At 40.4% G+C, this 26,888-nt stretch overlaps 2 protein-coding genes across 7 annotated transcripts; one reads left to right on the top strand and one right to left on the bottom strand.

Annotated features, from left to right (window-relative positions):
* The first annotated feature begins 136 nt into the window (after positions 1–136).
* Positions 137–10,761, top strand: TDG (thymine DNA glycosylase). 3 transcript variants are annotated; one of them, XM_061371878.1, is made up of 10 exons: positions 137–223; positions 2,983–3,131; positions 4,532–4,761; positions 5,246–5,315; positions 5,969–6,104; positions 6,184–6,266; positions 6,359–6,453; positions 7,937–8,108; positions 8,413–8,541; positions 8,655–10,761. In XM_061371878.1, exons 2-10 carry the CDS (start codon positions 3,038–3,040, stop codon positions 8,786–8,788), a joined length of 1,143 nt encoding a protein of 380 aa, XP_061227862.1. In that variant the 5' UTR covers positions 137–223; positions 2,983–3,037; the 3' UTR covers positions 8,789–10,761. The 3 variants fall into 3 exon arrangements, with proteins under 3 accessions (XP_061227862.1, XP_061227860.1, XP_061227861.1); XM_061371876.1 differs by lacking the exon at positions 137–223 and adding an exon at positions 277–337; XM_061371877.1 differs by lacking the exon at positions 137–223 and adding an exon at positions 1,882–2,484.
* A 751-nt stretch (positions 10,762–11,512) lies between these two features.
* Positions 11,513–26,888, bottom strand: GLT8D2 (glycosyltransferase 8 domain containing 2). 4 transcript variants are annotated; one of them, XM_061371882.1, is made up of 12 exons: positions 26,715–26,855; positions 25,654–26,224; positions 25,500–25,565; positions 23,645–23,689; positions 22,118–22,213; positions 20,646–20,814; positions 19,040–19,157; positions 17,384–17,468; positions 15,391–15,503; positions 14,570–14,736; positions 12,545–12,657; positions 11,513–11,914 (listed from the first exon to the last, which is right to left on the bottom strand). In XM_061371882.1, exons 3-12 carry the CDS (start codon positions 25,501–25,503, stop codon positions 11,742–11,744), a joined length of 1,083 nt encoding a protein of 360 aa, XP_061227866.1. In that variant the 5' UTR covers positions 25,504–25,565; positions 25,654–26,224; positions 26,715–26,855; the 3' UTR covers positions 11,513–11,741. The 4 variants fall into 4 exon arrangements, with proteins under 4 accessions (XP_061227866.1, XP_061227864.1, XP_061227867.1 ...); XM_061371880.1 differs by lacking the exons at positions 25,500–25,565; positions 25,654–26,224 and having other exon boundaries at positions 26,715–26,888; XM_061371883.1 differs by lacking the exons at positions 25,500–25,565; positions 26,715–26,855 and having other exon boundaries at positions 25,654–26,701.

Below are 26,888 nucleotides of genomic sequence, written 5' to 3'. Positions count from 1 at the left end.
GTCCCCGCCCACGCACGTCATGCGCCGGATGTACGTCATTCCACCTACTGCCGCTCCGAGCGGCATAGGAAGAGCCATAGCCCACCCCCCACTGCATGTGACACGCGAGCGTCCTGACGTAAGTCATACACACCCTCCGGCCCCGCCCCCTCGCCGGGCCGGCTGGCCGGCTGCGCTCTCCCATTGGCCGGTGCTGCTCACGTGACGCGAGTCTGGTCGGCAGGTCGGTTGTGGCTCTGAGGCGCAGGGGGAGGGGGCGGCTAGGGGTGTCCGGTGACAAAAGCCCCATCGGCGGCCGAGGCTGCGAGGCGGGCATGGAGGCCCAGGAGCTGGGCAGGTACCGGCGGGGGCTGCAGCCCCGCTGGGGCCTCGCGAGCGCTGCTGTCGTTTTCCTCCTTACCCCGGGAAGAGCCGGGCCCGGGGTGCGGCGGTTCCCCTCTCCCCCTGAGGCCGCGGAGAGGGAGGGACGCGCTCCCGGGTGGGGTTTGAGTGAGAGGGGGCGCGGCGGGATGGGCCCAGCGCCGTGTGCGGCTCTACGGGGGGCGGGGTGGGGAGGCCCGAGGCGTTGGGCCGTGGGGAGCGTGGGTCGCGGTGCCGGGTGTGTGCATCCTGGGTGAGGAGCGCCCGGGGCAGGAGCTCTGTCTAGGGGATTAGTTCATGAGGATCCGCGGGCGCTGGTGTGGGTGAAGTGGGACCGACGTGCGGGTGGTTATTGGGGGTGGGAACAAGGGAGGAAAGTTGGTGGGTGCTCCCAGCGGGGAGGTTTGCGGTGGCATAGAGCAGTGTGAGCCCCGCCTGTGTGCGGGGCGGTGGTGCTGAGGCGGGTGAGGCAACCTTAGGAGGTGCGAAAATAGTTATTTAAATGTTCCGTAACGTATACAGCAATAACAAAAAATCGTGCATCTCCAGCCGTGCAAGAATAATGAGCTAAAAACATGTATATGAAGCTTGGAGGTAGGGGTAAAAAGCTCTCTTTCATCTCATTACTGTGTGTCGAGAGGACTTGTCCGTGACAGGGTGCAAATTGTCCTCTATTTAAAGGGAAATTCCTCTTGCAAGGAGACTTTATATACACATTAAATAAGAAGGCATCTGACGATCAGTTTTGTTTGGTTCAGTAAGTGCTTAAGACTTTGATGTTGAAGGGAGCTCCTCCAGCAGGGGGGTGATGTATTTACTGTGCTCTGAAAATCTCCCCTGACTTTGTTAGGCAACTTCCCCAGGAATCTGACAGACCTACATGCAAATTTACTCTCCTTGGTGAGGGCAGGTATTTGGTTCAAAGTCAGGTGGCCTGGTCAGAAGACTGTGGGCTACTCTAGTGTAAACCTGATTTACAGTGGGATTTTTAAATATTCATAGAATCACAGAATAGTTTGGGCTGGAACAGACCTTATAGATCACCTGGTACCAGCCCCCCTGCCATGGGCAGGGATACCTTCCACTGTAGGAGGTTACACTACGTAATAGAGAACGGTCCCTTCTTTTGAGATATATAGCATCGTTTAGGTTGAAAAAGACTTTTGGGATCATCCAGTTCAATCATAAACTTCACACTGCCCAGTTCACCACTAAACCATGTCCCCTATGTGTCACATTTACACGTTTTTTTAAATACCCCCAGGCATGGTGACTCCACCACTGCCCTGGGCAGCCTGTGCCAGTGCTGACAACCGAATTTTCCAGTGTCCAGTCTAAACATCCCCTGGTGCAGTACAAGGCTGTTTCCTCTTGTCTTGTTACTTGGGAGAAGAGACCAATCCCCACCTCACTATAACCTCCTTTCAGGCAGTTGTAGAGAGCGATAAGGTCCCCCCTGAGCCTTCTCTTCTCCAGAGTAAGCAACCCCAGTTCCTTCAGCCATTCCTCACAGGACTTATGCTCCTGACCCTTCACCAGCTTCACTGCCCTTCTCTGGACCGCTTCAGCACCTCAATGTCTCTCCTGTAGTGAGGGGCCCAGAACTGAACACAGGATTCGAGGTGCAGCCTCACCAGTGCCCAGTACAGGTGGATGATCACTGCCCTGGCCCTGCTGGCAACTATTGCTGATACGGGCCAGGATGTAACTGGCATTCTTAGTCAAATAGCCAGTCTTGGCCAAATTTCTGTGTATCCAAAAGTTATTTGGTGGCTTTATAATAGGTTAGAGATGACAAAATTATTTCCTGAAAATCTGCTGTTCATGAAGTCTTTTCTATGTATTTTCATGGCATGGAATCTGTGGACAAGAAGGCGGCTGTGTAGGTAGAAGGGAATGACAGTATGAAGCAGAAGTTTGTGTTGGGGTGTGAGGGCTGTATGTGACTAATAAATGTGTGGAGCAGAAGATCTGTAAATGGAAAATTGTGCATGGAAGAAGACTGAATGTGTGTGTGAACACTTCTGTGTAGAGTAAGTGTTGGGATTCAGTATGTGATAACTGGACAACATCTGCCACATGATTTGTTAAAGCTCTCTAATAATCTTCATAGTAACTAATGCTGTATGTACTCATGGTGCTTTGTGGCCCAGAATGATTCATCCATTCCATGCTGTATCAGATAAAGTAACTGACATAACATTAAGAAAATCTAAAACTTGTGAAACTTGAAGTCCAAAGAGTTTTAATTCACTTGTGTTGTAAATTGTTGGCATCTTGGATAGGCAGTTTGCCTTCATAATGTGTGTTATGGAGTGGTTTGTTTTTCAGGAAAAAAAAAAGGGAAAAGCCCTATGCTTTGTTTACAAACGTTGTGTTTTTTCCACATGACAGTAATCCCTAAAGAACTGTACTGTTGGGTTTAACATCACCTGATACCAGCTAAGCAGTCATACTGCCTAGTGTGTTTTCATAGTTCACTGCCATGTTAATGGAGTTGTTGGAGAACATATGTGCAGTACAAGCCAGCCGTGGTAATGATTGGTGTTTATACTGTTTGGTGTATCACTACATTCCTACGTTGTTTATAAACTGTGTCTTTTTATCCCCTCTCTTTCTAAGATACTACGCATATCTTCAGCAAGCTCAAGCATTTTACACATTCCCATTCCACCAGATGATGACTGCGGTGCCCAACATGGAAATGATGACTGAGCAGCCGACTCTAGAGGGCATCCCAGAGCCAAACATTGCTCAGGAGCCTCCAAAAGGTAATTTGGCTGGGCTGTGCTAAGTGAAATAGTGATCGGTTGGTGGCAAAAATTATTGGTGTTAAACTGCTTCTTTGGGCCTATTTGATTTCTTTTTCTTGATGCTGTCTGAGGAAGTACTGATGAACTGTGTCTTTAAGTAACATTCTTTTATCAGACAATTAAAAAGAAAAGTAAACCCAACTGATAGTATTCACATTGTTCAGCTGCACAAAATTCTCTTGTAGCAGGAGAAGCAGATTCTTGTATCAGTAGATAAATTTATAATTTTAGGTGATTTCATGGGGTTTAATGTTATGTTAGTGATGTTTTCTTTTTAAAAGCTGAGTTCAAAATATTTTTCTTTTCAATTTCTGCAAGAGAAATACAGTATAATACTGTCTGTTTGAAATATTTTTTGTTTAAATGGTGGTTTAGTGTGTAGTAATCAGTGAATTGTTTATGTACAGTAAAGTTTGTTTGGGTTTAGTGAGGCTTATTTAAACAAATACCAACACTGCTGGAAAATGTCCTGCTGGTGACACAAGTTTTGTACTTTATGCAGTTCTGTGTTGCCTTTCTTTTCCTTCACTGGGATTTCATAGTAGTTTAGCTTTACAGTAACTGTGCCAAGAAAAGACTCTTTGTTCTGTTACTTTGCTTGCTCTTTACCATGTAACAAAGCAGTGATCTCTGCCAGGCTGAAATTCTGATTCTACAGACAATATTCACACACTGAGTTTTGTCTTGCTTTTAATACTCACATATAGGTCAGAGCTCTCAGTATGAGGTATCGTATCAGCCAGTTCATGCAATGAAATTGCTGTTTAAGTGCATCCTTTGAGAAGTTTGTGTTGCTTTAGTTGTAATATATGGCCAGATGAAATCATAGGAAGAAATCCTCCAGTTTACAGTAGTTGTGACTGCTCAATTCATTCACAGTATTGTTCACTACAGTTAGGATGTACCTCAGCCCTATGCAGATAGGCTTCTTTTGCAGTTTTATTACTAGATAACATGATGTCACTATGGGTATGCTGTCTGACTGCACTTTCAAACATGGAACCTAACCCTCAATGTTCTGGCATATCCTCCAAAAGAAATGAAACTATTTTGAAAGGATTGTTGTGTTACAGCATGTAAACAATATAACTTTGTCACGAGATTGCTCTTGGTTTGTATCCTAAGTCAGCATAGTTGCCTGTGAATTGTGTGTCTGCCTGTGGCACAGAGACACCCAAGCTAGCTTTGTGTTGAGCCTGCAAAACAGAGATTCATCTGAGAATTGTTTAAGTGAATGAATTTTGAAGGTAAATTTAGCTGTCTGATTTCTTTTGGTACCCATACTTTTAGCTCAGTCTTCCCAAATATCCACATTCAACATCAGAAATGTACAAAAGGATGTTTGTTGTGTGTTTCAGAAGTTAAAAAAGGAGGAAGGAAAAGAAAAGCCAAAGCAACTGAGCCAAAGCAACCTAAAAAGCCTGCTGCTAAAAAAGAAAAATCAGCCAAGTCAAAAGGCAAACAGGAAAAGATCACAGATACATTTAAAGTCAAAAGAAAAGTGGACCGTTTTAATGGGGTATCTGAAGCTGAACTTTTGACCAAGACTTTACCTGATATCTTGACCTTTGATCTGGACATTGTAATAGTAAGTAGCTCACAGTTACAAGATGAGGTAGAGAAGTGAATAGTCTGTACTCACTGGTTATGATTTACATTCCTCATGTCTACCTATCTGTATTGCTTATATGGCAAGATCTTGCAAGATAAAGTATATGAACTGTTTCCTGTGTGTAGAGCCGCTTTGCATCTTCTGTTTAAAATCGTAGTAACATAGTGCTCATTTCTGAGAAATCTGAGGCTTACACATAACACAAAGTCATGAGAGACTGTTACTTGACACTTTATTTACTGGAAGCACTAACCAGTGGCCGTAAAACACGCTGTGAACAGTTGTTTTGACATTGCACATCTAAATGAGACTGTGCTATAGAATTGTCAATTTTCACATTTTTTTTTAAATAATGCTGGAAGGGACCATTAACAGTTTTGTTTATTGGCAGCAATTTAAAGAGAATTGAATAAGCATCCTTACTGTAACTTGCTTAAATTCCTGACTGCTATCTTTGTAGATTGGCATAAACCCTGGCTTAATGGCAGCTTACAAAGGACATCATTACCCTGGACCTGGAAACCATTTTTGTACGTTTTTACTTTCCTTTCTTCTTAGAGAATGTGAAGAACTTTGTTAGAACTTGTGGAATTTTAATTAAACTGCTTTCAGGTTTGCTGTTTTGCTTTTTTGCTCCTTGGGGATTTTTTTTATTTTTTTTTAACGCAGAAAAGGATTTCGCTTTTAACCAATCAAGAGTGATTTAAATCACCCAAACAATAGCTTTATACACTAAATACGAATGTAAGATATCAATAAGTTCTGTCAGAGAGGCCTAGTGCAAGGAGAAACAATGGCAAGGGTATAAAAGCTGGCACGTGATATTTGCCACATTCTTACCCACAAAATCCATATTGATCACATTCAGTGCCTGCTTAAGGGAACTGCAAAATCTCAAGCTGTCTACTGAACTTAACTTAGAAATAAAAGCCTGGTTTACATAAACAGGATCATAGTGAGGAATTCCTGTTGTTCACTTGGGATTTTCTATCCTCTTGGCAGTAGATAAAATAATTTTGGCTATTTAAAACTTTTCCGGTAGGACGGTAGTCTTCCCAAATTAACTGATGCTCTGTCAACAGATTCTTCTTTTAGCATTCCAGTACTCTGATAGTCAAGGGGGTTTTTGATTTTGTTTTATTTTCCCTAGAAAAAGGCAAATGCTTATCTTCCTACTTTGCAGGGAAGTGTCTGTTCATGTCTGGTCTAAGTAATGAACAGCTGAACCATATGGATGACCACACCTTGCCACATAAATATGGGATTGGATTTACAAACATGGTTGAAAGGACAACACCTGGAAGCAAAGACCTCTCCAGGTTGGATAACAAGGAGGAGTATCATGCTTTTTAATGGATGAGTAGTTGTGATTTTAATGTTGAGTGCTTTCTCTTTTAGCAAAGAGTTTCGGGAAGGAGGGCGGATTCTGATGCAGAAGCTACAGAAGTATAAACCTCGTATAGCAGCTTTCAATGGAAAATGTGAGAACCTTGGCTTTCCAATGAATTTGTTTTGTCAGTAGTTCTCCCCCCCCTCCCCCCCTCCAGTTTATCCTATATTCTCTTCATTTCAGGTATTTATGAAATTTTTAGTAAAGAAGTTTTTGGAATAAAAGTTAAGAATTTGGAATTTGGACTGCAGCCACACAAGGTGCCAGATACAGAAACTGTAAGTATTGATGCTGAGGAAAAAAATAAGGGATTCCATTTTGGTTATCTCAAAACCAGCAGAGTCTCAGGACTTCACACACTTAGGATAACATCAAAGCTTGCCCAAAGTACAAGGGATGGGAAAGACTTAAACAGAGAAAGGGGAATAGTGCAGATTTCAGATACAGCTCTTATGCAGCTTCTTTAGAGTTACAGGCTTTATTTGGGAAGTAGTGTATGAGGATTAGTAGGACAGTGCATTCTGTGAGGCCTGTCTAAAATATGAACAAAACATACTTTTTATCATAACTGTCATCTACATCATCTGATCATCTGTGTCCAGTGCCCTGTTATGTTTGTATTATTGAATTTTGATACTAAAGATGAGCATGGTGCTATTGCACACTACAGCTCCAGCCTTACTGCATCTGGGTGTGCCCAAGCACTTCCATCAGACTCAGTCTTCTTCAGCTGATTTGCAGCTTGAAATTAAATTAAACACTTAAGATATAAAATGAGCAGTTTGATGAAGAATGTATTAGTCACAGACATCTAGTGCTGGAAAGTATCTCGAGATCAGCTATGTCTCATCACAGATATGTTTGTCTAACTTCTTCTTATAAAGCAGTTAGGGCAAAGGCAATTACACGACCTGCCAACGTAGCTTGTTGCAAAGCTTCATTACCTTGTCTGTTCAAAAGTTTGGGTTGTTTTTATTTCTGTCCCAGATTACTGGTGCTGCAAGTTTAAGAGCTCAGTTTAAGCTGTGCGGCTTTAAAAGTTAAGTGTTGCTATCGGAGCCTGAAGAACCATTGCTGATTAAGTGCTTGCTTCTTAAGTAGCTCTTAAAGACTTCTGCAGTAGATGTATTTGTAAGAAAGATGAATAATCCTTTTTACTAGTACATGTTCATAAATACTGCATAATAATAAAAATATTGGATACAGTTCCTTTTTCCTGAACTAATTGTATGCCATTAGTTTAGGGCAATTGGCAGAGACAGAGACACTTAAGTTGGCTTCAGTCACTCTAACTCCAGAGTTTCAAACCCTGGCAAGTGTGATGCAGAGGCGCCTGGCCAAGAAGCCAGGCTGATGAACCTGTGATGCCTCCCTTGCTAGTATGGAGTGTTTGCATGCTGTACTCCTCTGCAGGCTTGCTGGCTCAGAGCTCTGCAGTGCGCTCCGCTCTCTGGCACTTATAAATTGCACTTCTCATAACACATACTGCTACTACATCTCCTGCAGCACAGAAACAACTGGTGAGAATTGTCCTGCTTCAGCAGCTGGTCATCAGCCCTTAAGGGCAAGACTTCTGGCTAGCCAAGAAAAATGAAAGACTCCTTTTATCCTCTTTCACAGCTGCCAGTATATTAGTTGAAGTTAGTGCAAGGGGTTAATGCAGCAAGCTAGCTGTTACGTTATTCTCGATGTACTAAATACCAACTCAGGGTATTTAGCTCAGGGACCATTAATACTATTTCTCTTGCTTTTTGTCTCAAGCTCTGCTACGTTATGCCATCATCCAGTGCGAGATGTGCTCAGTTTCCCCGTGCACAAGATAAAGTTCACTATTACATAAAGCTGAAAGACTTGAGGGATCAACTGAAGGGCATTGCACCAAACACAGAGGTGCAGGAGGTGCGGTACACCTTCGACTTGCAACTTGCACAAGGTATAGTGCTTATTTTGTTAATCCTTTATTAAAACATGGTGTACCATACACCACAACTAGCAGTTTCCCAAGCAAAAAGAAATTAAGAATTTAAGGAGAGGGGGGAGATGTGCTATGTTCTCTAAAGCATGCAGTATAGAATTATGGATTCCACTGTCTTTTTAGTACAGCCTTAATTATCTGGGGGGGGAGCAGGGATTATCATGTAGAATGTGTGGCTGTTTTGTCAAGTATTCTCTGCTAAAAATGCTCTTTGATCATTTTTAATCTGCATATTAATACTTGAGGTCTTCTCTTTCGGCAGAGGATGCTAAAAAGATGGCTGTCAAAGAAGAGAAATACGACCCAGGTTATGAGGCAGCATATGGAGGAGCTTACTGTGACCGTGCGCCCTATGAAAGCGAACACTGCACTTTCCCTTCAAATGGAACTGGTAAAGAACTTGGGGCATTCAGTCTCTAAACCCTTTCTCATGAATAAATAATTCATGCCATCAACTGCATTTTACAAGCTGTGTTTTCCTGTTTGTGTTTGTTTTGGCTGCAGGTGATCCACAGTACTGTGAGGGGCCATCCTTTGGTGAAGTTCCTAATGGACAATGGATGACGCAGTCCTTTGCAGACCAGATTCCAGACTTCAATGCTGGTGTGACACAGGAAGAAGAGGGAAGCAACATGTAAGAGCTGTGTCTTCTCAGCTATGCATACCTGCTGCAGTTTTAATGCAGTGCTCAAGATTGGTACCTCAGTTCTCCAACTGAAGCATTTGAATAGGATTTTATCTCCCCTAGTTATTTTATTCTAGTCCCAAGTATGTGTGTGGTAGCTCCAATCAATGAACTAGAGAATTTTAAGGAACTGTCCGAGCTTTTTAAAAAGTTAGCCCTTTTTTGTATATGAGTTTTATATTTAATGTATCCCATTTATTGCAGGGTTTCTCATTTGTGAAGATTTCTTTGGGGCGTTAATTTCATTCCATGAATCATAACATAGTTGTAACAACAGCAGTATGCTGATGCCTCAATATTGGGATCTCTCATAATCCTTTTCTGTCCTGAGGGGAAAATGGGAAATGTACTCTTATCTTACATGAAATGGTGGTTTTAATCATGCACAGTTAAGCAAACTGTGCTTTTTAAGTCTAACTTTTACCTTCTTAGTGCAGAAAGTTGTATTCTGCAGTGTATTTTCTGTGTGGGAAGAGAGCGCTCTGTCTATTCAGGATTAACGTTAGCGAAGACATCATCTCAAGTCACAGCACTTTGGAGGGGAATTTGTGTTGCACAGGACAGGGCTAAGCTGTCTTTAGGGTAAGGTTCCCTAGCACTCCATCTCTTCCCACATTAAATTCCAATGTAAGGAACTGGAATTCCTTTAAAAAAATGAACAACAGTGGTTCTTGAATTCTGTGGCATTTAACTCTCAGTGATATCTGTGGGATTAGTCTCTTCAGCTGACCTTTAGCAGGAGACAACCCCTTTGCACAGATTCCACGAAGGGAAGTGAAAAATCAAGCTCCCTGTAAAAATCACATAAAGCTGCATCATTTACATCAGATACAGTTAGCACAGGGTGAAAGAGGTTTGCGCTTTAGTGAGTTTTAACATCCGGTTCTCTTCAGTCTGTAAGACCTTAGGAAGAAGGGTGTTGTCATTATTCCTTGAATTAAATCTAAGGGCAGGTGTTCTATGAACGAGAAGCCATCTGTAGAAACTCCAGCTTTCTTCTCAGGAACTTGCTTAAACAGTACACCTTTTTGGCCAATATTAATGACTGAGAGAGAAATGAAACTCCATGCTTGTGCCTAACCGTCATATTCTTTCCCTCTTTTACCATGTGAGGAAAAAATGAAGTGAAAGCAATAAGCTGATCAAAACACTGAAGTTTTGATGATCTTATGACAATAGGTGCTTCACATACTTGAAAAACAGACACAGACAGTATCTCCACAATCCACACTGGTCAGAGATTCCTGAACTGGTGTCTTCTGTCCTTTCCTCGCAGCCAGTGACAGTTGTCATGCATCAAGCATAACGAGTTAGTGTAGATTCTAAACCTGCTGTAACAGCTCTCACTGAGATCACACACTGTCAGCCTGTTGTGAGGCGGGCACAATGTTTACAGTTTCTTCCCAAATGATGTGGCTTAATTCTGAGTGTCTTAAATCAAGCAAGTGTGCATTATGATTCTGATCGTGTTTATTAACCTCAGCAGAAAGCTGTCCACTATATTGTCGAAAAGGCATGGGGCTTGTCTTGTCTGTTATTTAAAGTGTACTGTATCACGTATTGCTGTTTACAAGGACATTTTCTTACAGGTGCTCAAAGTATCTTGCATCAGGGATTTGTTACAATTCAGTTTTATTTTTCAACAGAATTAGAAGCATGTAATTAGCACTTCTGAGTATGTAGCACAGTAGGGTAACACTACTGTAAGGCTCTCCTGTTTGATTGGAAGGGAAAGGCCTTCTCTTTAATGGAGTCGGATACTAGGTTATCTAGGTATAGAATTCAGTGTTCAATGACCGTTCCACTAAGTATTGCAATTCTGTGTGTACTCCCTCAGAACTGGTGCTCTTTTCCTTACAGTAATACATAAGTTCTTAAACCTGTCTTAAAACTATCAAAAGTTTCACAATAAAATCAGGAATTGTATTGCAGTGTCTCAGAACATGCTTTTGCATCTTGCTAGCAGGGGTCTGCATGGGCTGCAGGGTGCATAACACATGGAAACCCTGAAAAACAGAGTCACCACACAATGGAACTCTGCTCACTAAACTGGTGTGTGCGTTTTCATTTTGGGCTGTTTAATGTGGGCCAGACAACTAAAAATACCTTGTATGGCTCTGGTGAGGCCACACCTCCAATACTGTATTCAGCTGTGGGCCCCTCACTACAAGACAGACATTGAAGTGCTGGAGCAGGTCCAGAGAAGGGCAGTGTAGCTGCTGAAGTGCCTGGAGCACAAGTCTAATGAGGAGCTGCTAAGGGAACTGGGGGGGTTTAGCCTGGAAAAGGCTCAGGAGGGACCTAATCGCTCTCTACAACCACCTGAAGGAGGTTGTAATGTGGTGGGGTGGGTCTCTTCTCCCAAGAACTTACAGGACAAGAGGAAACGGCCTCATATTGCATCAGGGGAGATTTAGATTGGATATTAGGAACAATTTCTTCACAGAGAGGGTGATCGGCATTGGAACAGGCTGCCCAGGGCAGTGGTGGAATCACCATCCCCGGAATTGTTCAAAAACTGTGTAGATGAGGCCCTCAGTGACATGGTTTAGTGGTGGTCTTGGCAGTCTTGGAATAACATTTGGGGCTGATAAAGGTCTTTTCTGTGTTTCTACCATCAGACATTGGAGTCTTACTTATAAAGGCTTTACATCAAACCACACTGCTTGGCACTGAATTTCACCTCTGTAAACATTTAATAAAAATACATCACTGTGGAGTAAACTTGTTTCCTCACCTTACATGAAAGTCTGTCACTCCAGCCATAAGCACACAAAACTGATGGTCACTCACCTAGTGAACAGATCCTTAGCTTTCTAAAAAATCAGTGAACTACACAATATCTTGCATCTCAAACTATTACATACTGCAAACCAACGTCTGGGTGCGGTGCAGTGGTTTCCATATCAGCTATCAGGCCGAATTAATTTGAACTTCCCTGATGGGTCAGGAATAAACCAGTTTTCCCAGAGATCAGTGTGAACACTGGGATAATCCCAAGGTTTGTATCTCCCATTCCAATGAAGTAATTTTGCTTCTTGAAGAAAATGCTCTGAGTAATGGGCATCAGGGCTCCACCCTACATGAGTAGATTAAAAAAAAAAAAAAAGAAGTTAAAAATCCCCAGTTTTCATACTGAAGGCTCTATAGAGTGAGATACGCTCAAGTGGGGGTTTAAGAAGTCTTATTAGTGTGGTTCCACCTGTTAATAGACAACTGGTTGTAAGACAGTTGTAAGACAGGTTTCCTCCCTCTTAACATTTTAAGATCTTGACTTAGCTGGGGTTAAAAAAAAAAATCACTATTCATTTTACTATAGCCTGAGCCATTATCTTATGACAGGATAACTCACCATTGCCAGGCAAAAGGTAAATACATACCCAAAACATTGAGGAGACAAACACTGCTAGGCATCCCACCATCTCCCACCATACCTCCTAAGAGAGTGTCTGCTTGTTTTTCAGTCTCTCACTTTATTCAACTCTCATACATTCTTCCCATACTTTATGACAACACAAGTTAGCTGGTCTTCAGACATGTAACTTTGTCCTTGATATTTGTTTCTTTTTTTTCCAATCCAACTCAATGACTATTAGGGATCTGAGGTATGAAGTAAGGCACTGAGGTAAAGTCACATAAGGTCCTGTGCTGGAAGCCTACAGACCACTCTATTTAGTTTCAACTGCAAACAGTGGGAAGTTAAACTTACCAAGATGCCTTATGTGCCACATAGGATTAATAGTGGAATACTTTCCATGAAACACAATCAGCATTGGAGAGGTTGCCACACCTCCCCCAAGGGTGCTGCTGTAGAGGTTTTCCCTGCAAAAGGGGGAGAAGGGAGGGAAGAAAGAAAATATTCATAATTTCAAACACAGGTACAAAGGCAGAAGATTAAAAATAAGCACCCTGTCAAAATTCAGACTCATTTTGAACAGACTGATTTTCAGCACACTCCTTCCTACTGCTCTCAATTGCTTGTCTTTGCAACTCCAAGTCCTGTTGAGTAACTCATTGCTACAAGGAAAAATAGGAGTCAGACCCAGCTGAAACCAATCACTTCTACACACTGCCAACAGTCTACTCAGCTGATAAAGCTTACAGAAGAAAAAAGCTGTTAACATAAAGGAATTAAACATAATTTAGACTTGTTTCTTAATGTACATGTTTCCATGTGTTTCATTCCCTCTCTTCCCCTCTCTTAAGCTTTTAGACCCATAAATCAACTTCCAATTTTGACAAATTCCAATTACATTTTTCAGCCTGGAGAGGAGAAAGCTCTGGGAAGATCTCAGAGCAGCATTCCAGTATCTGAAGGGGTCTACAAGAAATCTGGAGAGGGACTTTTTACAAGGGCATTAGTGATAGGCTTTAAACTGAAAGAGGACAGAGATTAGATGTAAGGAAGAAATTCTTCACTGTGAGAGTGCTGAGGTGCTGGCACAGGTTGCCCACAGCAATTGTGGCTGCCCCATCTCTGGAAGTGTTCAAGGCGAGGTTGGATGGGGCTTGGAGCAACCTGGTCTAGTGGAAGGTGTCCCTGCCCATGGCAGGGGGTTGGAAGTGGATGAGCTCTAAGGTCCCTTCCAACCCAACCCATTCTATGATTCTATAAACAAACAGCTGAAGGTCATCCATTCCCTATGAATCCTGTGATATATCCAGGGCTAGGTTAAGCACAGGCACTGTAAGGTGAGGCAGCAGTGTGCTGAACGCCTGACCGGCATATGATTGAAGCCACTCACCTCTGGGGCTCCGTGCCCACCACACAGCCCCATGAGGAGGAAATGTGGGAGGCACTGAGAGATGTGTACAGAGAAGAAAAAAAAGATGTGAACCTCCCCTTCAAAACTGGGTTTTGACTGCCAAGCAATTTATTGCACTGTCATTTCGAAATCCAGCTAAAATTAACATGAATGCGTTACTAAGGTATAAAATGAACTTCATAGAGAAAATTTCCAGCAATATTCAGGGAGGTTTTTTATCTTAAACACTCTTAAAAAGCACCACAAGAGCTTGTCAAAATATGTTACACAAGCAGAGTAAGAGAAAGAAATTTGGCTTTTCATTCCTGCACATGCTTACCATTTATGTGTGTCCTCTGCTCATTTCTGAAACTAACAAGTAACAGTCCAAGGGCACAAGCTATTTAGTTTCAGTTCAGCCTTACTACATTTAAATTTAACCCTTTGTGAAGAAAATAAATGTCAAGTTTGCAAGTACAGGTCACCAGTGAACTAACATAAAAAATAAAAAGTAATTGTTTCATTGTGTCATGACTTATTCATGGTCAATATTTTTTCCTGTATAGAAAAAAATTGTGGTTTCTATTAGTATTTAAGAAATACAGTGTCCAGTCACAGTCTGGCTGATGTTACAGTACAGGAGACCCCACACAAACAAAAGGGAAACATTCCTCCTTCTTTAAACAGACCTCAGAAAGAGAAGATCCTAAGTGGTTTCACCTCCAGTGCGGTTGGTCACCCAAAACAAGAACAACGTGTTTTCAACGTCCCTAGAGATTAAGCATGGTTTGTGATTAAAGACTAAAATTCCAGGTGGCCATTTCCTGTTACACAACTGGTCAGACTGAAGCAGCCAAATTTGGAATGCGAGTTACTTTGCTTGATGAGATCTCAAAGAAAGACTGCTATAAAACTTTCAAGAGCTTTTAACCAGAAAATTAAACTGCAAACTGAGTATTAAAAGTGCAAAGCTAGATTTCTACACATACTCTACATTTCTTTGCATCCACTTTTCCAATTGCTTTGTAATCCGTTGATGTTTCCATTCGGTCATGTTAGCAACAATTACTCCAGGATTAAAGGAGCAGGTGCTGGGACTGATGCCAAGATCTCTAATAGCTTGCTTTCTGTAGTCCAGGAATCCCATGTATGTGTTCTAAGAAATAAAAAAAGTATATTTATCCCATATGAATCTCCATAAAGATAAGCTTAAATGCATCTCTAGCACTCACATGGAGACTAAATATGCCCTCCCAGAGATGAGTTTCCAGAAGGTGGTTACTTGTCTTTATTTCTACATCACACAAGGCTGAAAGGCAGGATACTTCCAGCTACTGAATTCATTTCTCCACAGCATTATTCCATGGGAGTTCTTCTCTCACCATACATTTGTCTTTCTGCAGCTTATTCTGAATGACGTAATATCACACTTGTACTGCTGTAATGCCAGGGGCACTTTGACAATTCTAGGGAACTCAGCTCAGGAATTAGCCTGTAAACTCATCTTCCCAAGTCTCATTCCCAATTCAACTAATAGAAATACCATCTATTCTGCCTTCATTAGTTGTTCCATAAGTGCTCATGATCTGCTGACGGCAAAATAGCGAACATAATTTAGTAGAATCTAAAGAACAATAGGTATTGAAATTATTCCAGGAAAAAACTGCAGAGCATTACAGAGTTATTGCAATTATTGTAAAACTATTACAAAACTACCAAAAAATATAGAACTTTGTGGAAAATATATCAAATCACCTTACATTTGGTAGGCCAATATATTCACCCTTAGAATTCCAAATTGGCACCTTACCTGCATCCCTACACTTCTAACCATTTCATGTGTGGAAGGCAGACCACAGTCATCTGAAAAAGCTGCAGCATGTCCAGGAGCCAGCTTAGTATCGTACAGTTCCTGGATGTCACCTGGTTGCAGAAAGGTCAAAAGCGTAAGAAGAAACCTGTTTCACTGATACAGAGTGTGTAGGATAACTTCTGTTCTCATGCATGTTATTAGGAACATTCCAATTTTAGGATTCCCAGGTATTCATGAAGACTGCTAGACAGCTTTCCTGCTAGACACGGGCTGATCACGGATAAGAATTATCTTGGAAGGCCACATATGGCCCAGCAGCCTGAGGTGAGTTCATTCAAAGACTAGCAACCAAAAACATTCTCCATACTATAAACACTGAAACTACCACTTCTGAAATAAGCAGAATTTATTTACTTTTTTGTCTGAGCTCATCAGCTGGGTGGAAAACTTGGGTTAGGATTCATGCCCCACCGAGAAACAGAATTTGAACTAATCAGACATTTAATTGTTGAAGATCAACATGCCTTGCCAAGAATTTTCTTCTGATCCTAAACAGCTTCTGCTTTTCAAAACAAAAAGCAAAAGAAAGAGAGAAAGCAACAAAAAACAGTTTTTCAGGAGAAAAACAGGAAAAAAATAAATAACCAAACAATTCTGGGCTGAGCCCCAAGTTCAGCATGTTTCACTCTTACTGCTTTGCAGAAAGTAACAACCAACAAATGATCACAGAGTTAAACCCCCAGAACCCCATTCACTTCCACTACAGAAACATCTGATGGAGAGCACAGTCTCACATTAGAGCTAAGGTATGGGGAGCAGCTGCCAGAACAGGCTTTCTCCCTCCACCTTGCTCCCAGATGTCTTTCTTCATTCCTTTCTTCTGGGCCCTATGATTGCGTGACTCAAGGGTGAGCAAGACAGCCTGGCTGAAGGCAAGGAAAAGAAAATAGAAGAAGAAAATAAAGGGTTGGGTTTTCTTTCTTTTTGTACCGCTAGTCTTCTGCCAGGTCAAGCAGCTGAATCAGCTTATTCTGCAGCTGCACAACTGTAGATAGGACACGAGTAACAGGAGCTGCAGGGGACAGGAGATGCAGCAGCCTGCCATGAGCTGTAAGATGAAACTAGGTGCAGCTTTATCCTGTGGCTCCAGAAATGCTATCAGCTGACAGAAGCTGACACCCCTCAGGAAAGCGAAAGCCCTACCACCCCTCTTCCAGCCGCACTGCCTTGACTCCTGCCAGGGAACGAATTCAGGCTGAAAGCAATCACAATTCTGGTGAACGCCTGTGTAGGTGCAAGGAAAGATACGGAAGCGGTGGACTCAGCCTGCAGTGCTCAAGAAATTGGAACATAAATGAAGACTTCAGAACCTTTCAGAGAGTCAAATATTGCTGGTGCCCATTGGTGAAAGAGAGAACAACAAAACCAAAAAACAGAGATAGCCACTGGAAACATGCATGTTGAAGAATTGTCATATGAAGTCTATTGCAAATTAAAATGAGATGGGCAGGGCAGACTGTTTTTATAAAGTGACCAGTATCAGCCCCTTTAAATGCAGATGTTATGAAATCTGCTACTAAAGAGAAAAAACTGTAAGAAGGTGCAAAAGAAGCTGTGGAGAATAAAAATTCACTGATCTTAATGTTCTTAGCATTTGTGGGAATTCAAATACTAGCAGGAAATGCATGTCACATACTTCATAAATATGGTAGTATCTAAGTGAAATCCGTATCTTTCAGCAATTCACCAGATTAAGTTAAAATGAAACCCATGCATACAACTTTAATCAGAATCAACAATTCAAAAGATATATAGTGGGACATTCTGCAGACTTTTCTTTAAAACCAAGCAGATTTGTAGTTTCCCTGAGCACAACACTCCTAGCAGCTGCCTCTGTTTCTATTATATGTTATATTTCCAAATGACTGTAAAAGCTGCAATACCTTTGATTGTAATTCTACTAGAAACTGTCTTTTGGATGACAGCTTACCTTGAACAATGATATCATCATCCAAATATATGACTTTCTCATGCTTCTGGATAAGCAAAGGAAGATAAAATCGAACAAAGTTGAGCTATTAAACAGAAGAAAAGGTAAACACTAAGTGGGAAAGCTGTTTAATGAAGAAGTCTCACATTTCTGTCTCTATTAACAATTAAACTGTTATTTAACTGTGTAATCAAACTAATTAAGCTAAATTAAATTTCTCTCTTCATTGAGGACTAGCCACCAATCATTTGCTTTCTCCTCCCCAGCTTTAGTAGTATCTTCAATCCATTATTATTTACCCTCCTTTATTTACTATGGCTCTAACAAAGCAGCCCAAAATAGTTGCTTCTTCACAGAATCACTTAAGATTGGAAGGGGCCTTTTTAAGTTCATATTAATTAAGCCCTCTTCTCAAGCAGGGTCCATCCTGAGCAGGCTGCCCAGCACCATCCCCAATTAGGTTTTGAATATGTCCAAAGATGGAGACTCAACAGCTTCTCTGGGCAACCTGCTCCAGTGTTTGACCATCCTTACTGTTAAAGAAAAAAGAAATAAAAAGCTTTTTCTTGTGTCCAGAGGAAATGTCATGTGTTTTAATTTGTGCCCATTACCTTTTGTCCCACCCTCAGGTATTTATACACCGATAGGATCCTCATAAGTCGTCTCTTCCCCATGCTAAACAGCCTCAGTTCTCTCAGTGTCTCCTCATACAAAAGATGCTCCAGTCCCCGAGTCTTCTTTGCAGCCCTGTTTTGGACTCACCCCAGTAAGTCTGTAACTTTCTTGTACATGGGAACTCAGAAGTGGATATACTGTATGAAAATCGTGCAACATTTCTTGTTTGCTCTGACTGTAACTCTTACTAATTTAATCCAATGACTGTTAGCTCTTGCACTGGAAGAGATAGTGAGCAACCATCCTCCATCTAGTCCTCCATGTCACTCAGTTCTGCAGACCTCTTATTTTCACACTAGAGGTCACATTTCCAGGCTAAACAGTTTTAACTCACTGATTCCTTGCATGAAGGAAGAAATTCTATAATTAAATGTGTCAAAGGCTCAGGGAAGGGCAGGAAGAATAAACATTCCGAACAGACCTGAACATTTTCCAGTGGTGCTACATCTTTTCCAGATTAGGGGACAAAGACTGCACACAGTATTTAGGATGAAGGAAAACAATGTATTTGTATTGTGGTATAATAATGTTCTCTATTTTAATCCATATTCCTTTCCTAATAATTTCTAGCATCTGATTTGCCTTTTTCTGCCAGTGAGTAATATTTAGATTAGTCATTAGCTTCTGAATTAGCCATGGACATGAGCAGAATGCAGCTAACTCAGCATCACGGAAGCACAAAGAACACTATTAGGTACTCTCTCTAATAAACTGTAAATATATTCTTAAAGATATGACACATTCCAATCACCTAGTTTATCCCACCAAATACTGAGGTCCCAGCAAGACAGCTAAGTTGCAAGGAGCTTGTTATAGTGCACTTTTCCTTCTTGAGTGAGGGCATAATGCTTGGACCTGATGTAGCTTCTCTGACTTACATCCCAACCCCCATGTAATGGAACAGAATTTCTAGTACATTGTAAAGCCTTTAGTAAGCATTAAAAACACTGAAAATTTGTTATGTGGTATTAATTTACTCACAGGCTGCAATAGCTCTGGACGTGATGCATCTTGTCTGATTTTTCCTTTTAGTACCATAGGGTTGAATTCCACAACCTTAAATTTTATTTCTTTCAGTTTAGAATTTTCAATCCATCTTCTGTGATAAAAAAGAAGCGGTAAAAGAAATACTGAGTATGTAGCAAGTACTTGCAGTATTAAATTTGCAGACTCATAGGAGAACAGAACTTGAAAGCACACTTGATCTATTCTGTCCAAAGACAGAGTCACTTCCGTCAACAGCTATTGCACACATACATAAAAAAACAAAACACCCCCCAAAACATCCTACCCCACTGCCAAAACCAGACTCCACCTGTTGCCCAAACAACTCTTCCACCATCACTAGCATCAAATGCTATTTTTCTAGGCTTTCCTCCTATAAAGACCATTTTTTCCTATCCTATCTATGTCTTTAAAGCAGAGGTTAGTTTTCTCCCTTTCACAGTTTTACATTCGTCAAGATGCCTGTCCCATTAGCTCCTAACAACACTGTCTTTAGACTTATTTTCCCATTGTTGTGTCAGCTTTCTTGACACCATTGCTTATTTTCTCCTCTGACTGCTCTTTTAAATCCTTCCTGAAAGTACCTAGATAGAACTAACCACCATATTTCTTCTGATGCATTAATAATGTCTGCAAGATCAGAAAAAGTTTTTTCACATCTTCTGTGGTCACATAGATCAACGTGTATATCCACTATGATGCATGCCTTACATAATTCTGTAGTTTTTCAAATGAGTGCTACCCAATTCCTGCTTCACCCCAAGCCAATACTATCAGCTATTCCCACCTTGTCATTACCTCTACTGAATTTGATCACAGTTAATTTTTCCAATTCATCACGATTACTTTGTTTTCAGCTCTTGTTCTCAATATATCTGCTGTCTCTTTTCCAGCTTCATGCCAACTGCAGATTCATAGAGAACATCTTCCACTATTATCTAGGTTACTGATGAATTAAAATGCAAAAACTCCCTGCGGAACTCCATGCATTACAGCTTTTCACTTTGACACAAAATGTGGGTACACGGGTTACAGAAGAGGTGAGCACTGGTAAGAAACTGCTTTAATTTTGGTTCACACCTTCCTCCTCTTTTAGACAATATTTTCAATTTTTAACACCCAATGCTTTCATTACAACCTTTTCGGTGTCTCTATGTATAACTTCTAATACGCCCTCTCAGCTGAACTTAGCTTTAAACATCAAGTTTTTGTACACTTAAGCTTAAGACACGGTGCCAGATGATAGTGCAGTTTCACAAAGTGGGACTGGCACAAACATGTATATACTTATATACTCCAGACTTTCTGCAGCTGATCTACAGCAGGTAGAGAGGCAGTTACAGACATGGGCTGGCTATTTCACACCCTTTTACACCAGGCCTTGCGGAGGGCAAAATGGTCCCATTTCCTAAACAGAGAGAATCCTGGGTATTGCTACTACTGGGTATAGCACTACTTAGGATAGCACTAATTAAAGGGAGAAACATTCACCTGAAAAGTCTTCCAAAGTCTACATGCATGTTAAGGAACACAGCAACCTGGTTCTAACCAGAGCATGAAACAAAATGAGGCTGGTACATACCGAATATGTGGGATGGTAGTCTTCAGCCCAACTATGTAGAACAAAACATTAGCCTCTGTGTTGCTGTAGATGCTACTGATTGCTGCTACAGCTGCCCCCATTCTGCCCGCAGCAGCGCAGATTACAACTGGGATTTCTTCTTCCATTTCCTCTGGACTTTCCAAATCAACTACAAGAAACAAAACTATGCATTATAACAAAAAATTAAGAATCTTTTTATATTGGATCTGGATATCAGGAACAAGCATGTAGCTCCAGAAGCTGAATCATATCATATTCACCCCATTTCCTTACCACATCCTATACACATCCGCATCTGGCAACACATACAGCATGCACTTTCACTGTTGGATGCCTCCAAACAGAATATATAACAGAGTTCTTGGCATCTTCTACTCAGCAGAGGCACAGTTCAGCCTGTCATCCATGCAGCTGCTTATTCACATGAAACCTGAAGAAGTTCAAATACCTTTGAGACTTCTGCTTCTCAGTATATCTAGTATAAGGTGAACAACAGGTTCCAAAATTATCAAAGGAAAGAGGTAAGTCAAAGAGATGGTGCAACTGCATGAGCTCCACTTCTTTGGGAAGCAGGATAGAAAGAAATAGTGCAAAATTTTATACCAGCAGAAAGTTGCTAATAATAAAAAAGGAAAAAAAGTCTAAACAAAATTGAATCATAGAATAAACTAGGTTGGAAAAGACCTTTAAGATCATCAAATCCAACCATTACCCCAGGACTGCCAAGACCACCACTAAACCATGTCACTGAGGGCCCCATCTACATGGTTTTTTAATAAGTCCACATTACTGCTAAGAAAGGTTTTTATCCCTAGCACTGGTTAAGTTACAGAACTTATATGGATATATTTATACTGGTTAAAACATACCATTAAACTCTTAACAGTTAATATACAACAGAAGTATACTGAAAAAAAAAATAGTTTATAGCAAGTCAGAGTTTGTTTATATTGGGAACAGTGAATAAGCTATTAGTATAAAGATTTACCACCAGACCAACCACATCAACCCTAGTGGGTTTATGTCACTATAAAAATTCCAGCAAAAACTTCGGCTGTAAGTCATGTCAAGATCTGATTATCTATCTGAAATGAATAGCTAGGCTAAGAGCACTCCCACAGGGACAAGTTGTGATCAAAGTTTATTACCACTCAACAACTGCAATGCTGTTCAGAACAAATAAGGATATACTCCAGCTTCCATCTACATCAGTGACATCTGGATAAAAATCTGAATCAGAATGACACTTCTTAGTCATCACTATCAGTCTCCTACTATTTTATTCAAGTAATTCAGAAGAAAAAATTCTGCATCCCAGACCATATGCAACAGTTTTCCCTGCATCTACTGCAGGGAAAACAGGATTCAGTAAGACAAAAAGCACTGCTCAAATGAGGAAATAAGGAATATAAAACAAGAGCATAAATGAAACAGAAGTACAAGTCATTTACCTGTTTCATTCTTTAATGCAGATGGCACTTGGTGAACTTTATTATACAGAATGGCGCATACAGTTAAGACAAGAAGTAACAGTAAGATCTGGTTAACTGAAAGAAAAGGGAGAATTTGTTGACAGTATTATAGCTAATTCCAAGCACCTTTTAAAAACCAAAATCCAATTTGTAACCAGCACATAACATAACCTGTATTTGCTGTGTTTATCAACTTCTGCTTTCTCATTATTCAAGCTAAAAAAAAAAAATTATGGTAAAAACATAATAGTATCTCTCCCCCATTGCAATAATTTCCAATTATCTGATTTCCATGGATAACTTGCTCACTGAAATCATCAAGCTCTTAATATAGATGGGTTATCCATACTAGGAAATTCATACTTTTCTGAGTTTTACCAGAGCCAAACTCTTTTCTTGACTAGCTCGCTGTTTCTCATCACAGGACTTCAGGATTTCATTATTTTTACCTGGCCTTTTCCCTCTCTCAGGCTTCCCTGATAAAGCTTCAAACACAGGAGAATTTCTTTTACAATTTCAACACTCAGATCTTCAAGGTGTATTTGAGAAAAAAAACTCTAAAAATCTAGAAAAAGAAACCCAGCATGCTACTAAAGCCACAAATGTTCCAAAATATTTGAAAACACAACTATTTTGATGTGATTGATTAGTAAAATCAAAACAAAGCATGCAACAGCGAAGACCTTGCTGTATACTGTGATCTGCAGTTCCTACCACACTGTCTTGTACAAGTTTAAGTCATTCAACATAAACCAACAATAAGCACATACCAGGACAGTTTGCTGACTACAACAGGGAAGGAATACATTGCTATCATCAGCAGTTACCTTGATAATGGCAGGTTTGTTGGTTTTTATTTTTGCACCAGACACTTTGTTACTTTGGCACCACTATAAAAAGGATTTAAGGTGTACAAAAGAGCAAAGGGAACAGAGTTTTGAACTACTCCAATCAAAAGGGCCAACTGGCCAGAACTGGGCATGAGAATAAACTGAAAACGGTAAACATGTCACCAAACTCACACCCATTTAAGCCAGCTGAGAAAACAGCCCATTGCCTTTGGAGAAATTTGGGTGCATAACTGCAGGCACACACTGGTCCAGTTTCAGTCACTGATCCTGACAGTTGATGAAAGCACCAAATTTCTTGGGGCCACACCTCATTTGCAAGTATGAGCAGTGTTAATGTGCAGAGTTCTGTAAAAAGCTGTGGCCACAACCCACATGAAACCAGCAGCTACCTGCACTCTTAGTGGGAAACTGCAGACTCCTGTTGTCATGCAGTAAAGCAAGAAGTAATTTTAAATTAATGGGATTTATGGCTGTAATGATCTGATTTAGTTAACAAAAAAAGTCTTATCTGTATACTGAAAGTTAAGCATAATATAGCAAAACTAGAACTACAAATTTGCATGCAACTGTTAACAACAGCTGCATGAGAAATTGCCTTTGACATTTCTGTCCTCTTTTAAAAACAGGTATTTCAAATGATTTTAATCTGTCTTACTTTTCTTTAAAAGAGCCATGTGTCCTGTTGGATGAGAACTGTGATCTGTGGTAAAATAAAAATAAACAATTTTTAAAGGAGTGAGAAAAAAAATCATTAACATCAGACGTGAATACTAGCAATTATATCAGGGACAAGGGTTTGCACCATCAAATTTTACTACTGACCTGCCAAAACTGAACTCTATCTTTGTAAATAACTCTTTTCTTCTAAACAAATAACTAACATTCTGGGTTAGAACTATTACTTATGTTAATTTAAGATACTAAGGGGCTGAAAATGACATAATTTTAATAAATTCCATCTGATCACCTACAAAGAAGTATTAAAACACTCCACTGGTGCAGTTTGTAAATATATTTACCTCTGATTTAACTTAAAACATAGTGACAAATGCTAATCTGGAGTATGTTTCCAAACATATGGGAATCTTGTACTGGAGCAGCATCTTTCAGATTCTCATAAAATTGCAGAGCAATAGTGAAAATACTCTCTAACAGCAATAAACTTCCACTGGGGGGGGAAAGACCTTATGCAATGTGGCTTGTATTTAAGCACATTATTTGTGATGCTGAAGAAAATGAGGTAGCCTTCCCCAAAACTGTACTTCTAAACTAGGCCCAAGGGTAGCCATGACTTTCTGCCTGAGATATCAAGACAGAATCTCAAAAACACAGGGTTAAGAGAAACTACATTCACTGGAATTCTGAACCCAAACCTACTGTTAACGGGAAAAAAAAAAGGCAACAAAAAAATACAAAACCAAACAAACAAACAAAAAACTGACCCACCAAAACAAAAAAAAAAACAACCAAACACCAGACCAAAAAAACCCCAAACAACTCAACAGTAAGAAACAGCACCGGAAGTTGGTGCAGGGGGTGTGGGGAGGGGGAAATACAACTGTGTGATCTAACCTTTATGCAGTGGTAGCTGTATATAAGAGAGAAGCCAATTTTCCCTGTTTCCATGCATCCAGATATGGACACATTACAGCATACATAAGGATATATAGTGGTTTCTATGCATACATAAAAAATTATTCTGACTCCCTGAGAAAGCAGACGAACAGTAAGAATTCTTGAAACCTGAGTCACGAAACTGACTGCTTCTCGTTGGTTAATGCTCAAGATCAGGCAGCATCCTAAATAAGTCTCTACTTTGAATAAAAAGTTAAATGACAATAAAAATACATTAAAAAGCTAAGATGTGCCTTTGTTTCCAAACTACTTGTATTTGCACATATTTAGGTCCCAATAGATAACTAAATCATATTGAGAAGAGTATTTCTAAAGTTCTTTTGAATCTGCAGTACTTATCTACATTCCAGCAACCCATTCTTTTCATGTGGCATTAATTTACAGACAGGAAATCAAGTTTATCGGTCAAAAAAAAAAAACAAAACCCATTGCCGAGAAAGCCCTTCTCCCATGCATTACACATGAGCATTGTCTTCTTAACCATTTTATATGTTTACTCATTTAGGCAAGCAGAGACAGCAGAACCCCCTGTACTCTTGGAGGAGCTTTCTAACCCCACTTTAGCAAATCACAATCTTCCACTGATTTCCATAGAGCTGAGTACTATCTTTTAATTCACACTTGTAATGATAGTCACAAACAGTACTGATGATCATGGCAAGAAAGTTGGGTAGCCACAGCTTCATGATACCTTCAGAAATTATTAAATCAATATAAACTGAACCATGTTTTAAGCTTTAAGATCCAAACTCAGACAGATTCTCATACAAGTTTGAGTGTAAAACTGCAGCATTCCTAAGTCTCAGAAACTCAGATTGATTACCCACTGATTTTTAAGGAAAGAAAGGAATATTTGTTCCCCTGCAAATACTTACTCATTTTTCCCTGACTGTAGACATTAGTTCCTGGAACCTGGCAGCCCCTAACTCAGTTGCCAAGTCCTGTAACAAAATAAGGGGCTGCAGAAGGGAAAGCTCAGAAACAGTGACATTACTGCTTAGATATTTCCTGCTTAATTAGTCTTTTTACCTCTTCAAAGCAGCACAGTATTCGGGACTCCTCTCTCCTGAAGAGCTGTAGAGCTATTTACTGGGATCCTAAATAGCCCACAGATGTAAGCACTCTTGCCAAAGCTTTCTTGACCATCAACCTCCTTTGAAGTCCCCCGCACAAGGGCCTTACAGGGCACTGTAACAGTTTTAAGATTCAGTTCCTTTTTCAGACTCTTCAAAGTTTACTTTGGAGTTGTGCTGGTTTTCTCTCTCTGCTGCTGAGGAATAGCACAGGGTCCAGACACTGCACTGGAGGAATGAGAGCCCATAAACCACTTCCAGATGTGTAGAATGATGATGCAGCCCCAGATCTGGCAAACTTGCCTCAGAGCTTCAGCTAGCAGATTGCAAACAAATCCCTTAAGACATTTTGTCTTAAGGGGTGGGGGAAAGAGAAGGAAACAAAACCTTCCAGAAGTTACTTCAACAGCTTAAGTTGCAGGTTAGGCTTCTAGTCATTATTTTATGGTCAACGTGAACAGATCACTAGTGTGCAAGAGCCAAACAACAGCATGCCAAAGTTTTTACAGTGTCTGTTTGCAGAGTTCCTGCAAGCCAAAAGCCAGTGAAAACTTGGAAAATTCAACTCCGCACATGCATTTTTACCCAAACCATGTAATTTCCAAATCCCTGAGCAGTCAGGGGAATCTGAACCCACAGATCTGGTTTAGATTCAGAGGGATCTTAGATAAAGGCGACCAGCACATGTTGATACTTTGCCTCCTAAGCTCTCCTGAATGCTATTGCGGTTTTATTTCTACACCACTTACTTCATTCAGATTTTCTCCCTCCCTTCTAGGAGCCCCCCTTCTATACAATAATGCAGTTCTTTTACAGGACTTTCATGAATACAGAAAGGAGTAATAGCCATCTTCAATTCTAAACTATTTTTAGCATGAGGCAGTGCAAAACTTAAAAAGCATTCAGCCAAAGTTTAAAAAATCTGAAAGTATTTTAAACGAAATTTGTTGTTCCATTTGCAGGAACTGAAAAAGTGGGTTTTCAGTTGCATGTCTCAAACACGCCAAACTGCATTACTTGTGTCTGATTTCGTACAGAAATCCAGGTTTTGCAAAGCTGCATTAAGGAAAATTAAATGAAGAGCTATACATACAGATATGAGCTTCATGTAGCTGGGCACAATGATTCATAATTTGTTTGTACTATGTTATTTTGTTTAAACTTTATTAAGCTTGTGTTCACTAAAAATCC

The sequence above is a fragment of the Neopsephotus bourkii genome, unplaced genomic scaffold (assembly GCF_033783945.1).
Source record: "Neopsephotus bourkii isolate Nb327-2 ecotype Australia unplaced genomic scaffold, CSIRO-AGI_Nbou_v1 NB_1589, whole genome shotgun sequence".
In the NCBI taxonomy this organism is placed as follows: domain Eukaryota; kingdom Metazoa; phylum Chordata; class Aves; order Psittaciformes; family Psittacidae; genus Neopsephotus; species Neopsephotus bourkii.
Note: the sequence above shows the minus strand (reverse complement) of the source record. Positions and strands in the feature narration are given on the sequence as shown.

Coding starts and splice junctions, on each gene's coding strand:
- TDG (XM_061371876.1), top strand. CDS start 315: ATGGAGGCCCAGGAGCTGGGCAG. Junction 5,316..5,968: donor TGGACCTGGAAACCATTTTT/GTACGTTTTTAC, acceptor CCTACTTTGCAG/GGAAGTGTCTGTTCATGTCT. Junction 6,454..7,936: donor AGGTGCCAGATACAGAAACT/GTAAGTATTGAT, acceptor TTTTGTCTCAAG/CTCTGCTACGTTATGCCATC.
- GLT8D2 (XM_061371880.1), bottom strand. CDS start 26,805: ATGAAGCTCATATCTGTATGTATAGCTCTTCATTTAATTTTCCTTAAT. Junction 19,158..20,645: donor ACTACCATCCCACATATTCG/GTATGTACCAGC, acceptor TTTTTATCACAG/AAGATGGATTGAAAATTCTA. Junction 12,658..14,569: donor TGGATGCAAAGAAATGTAGA/GTATGTGTAGAA, acceptor CCCCTTTTGCAG/GGAAAACCTCTACAGCAGCA.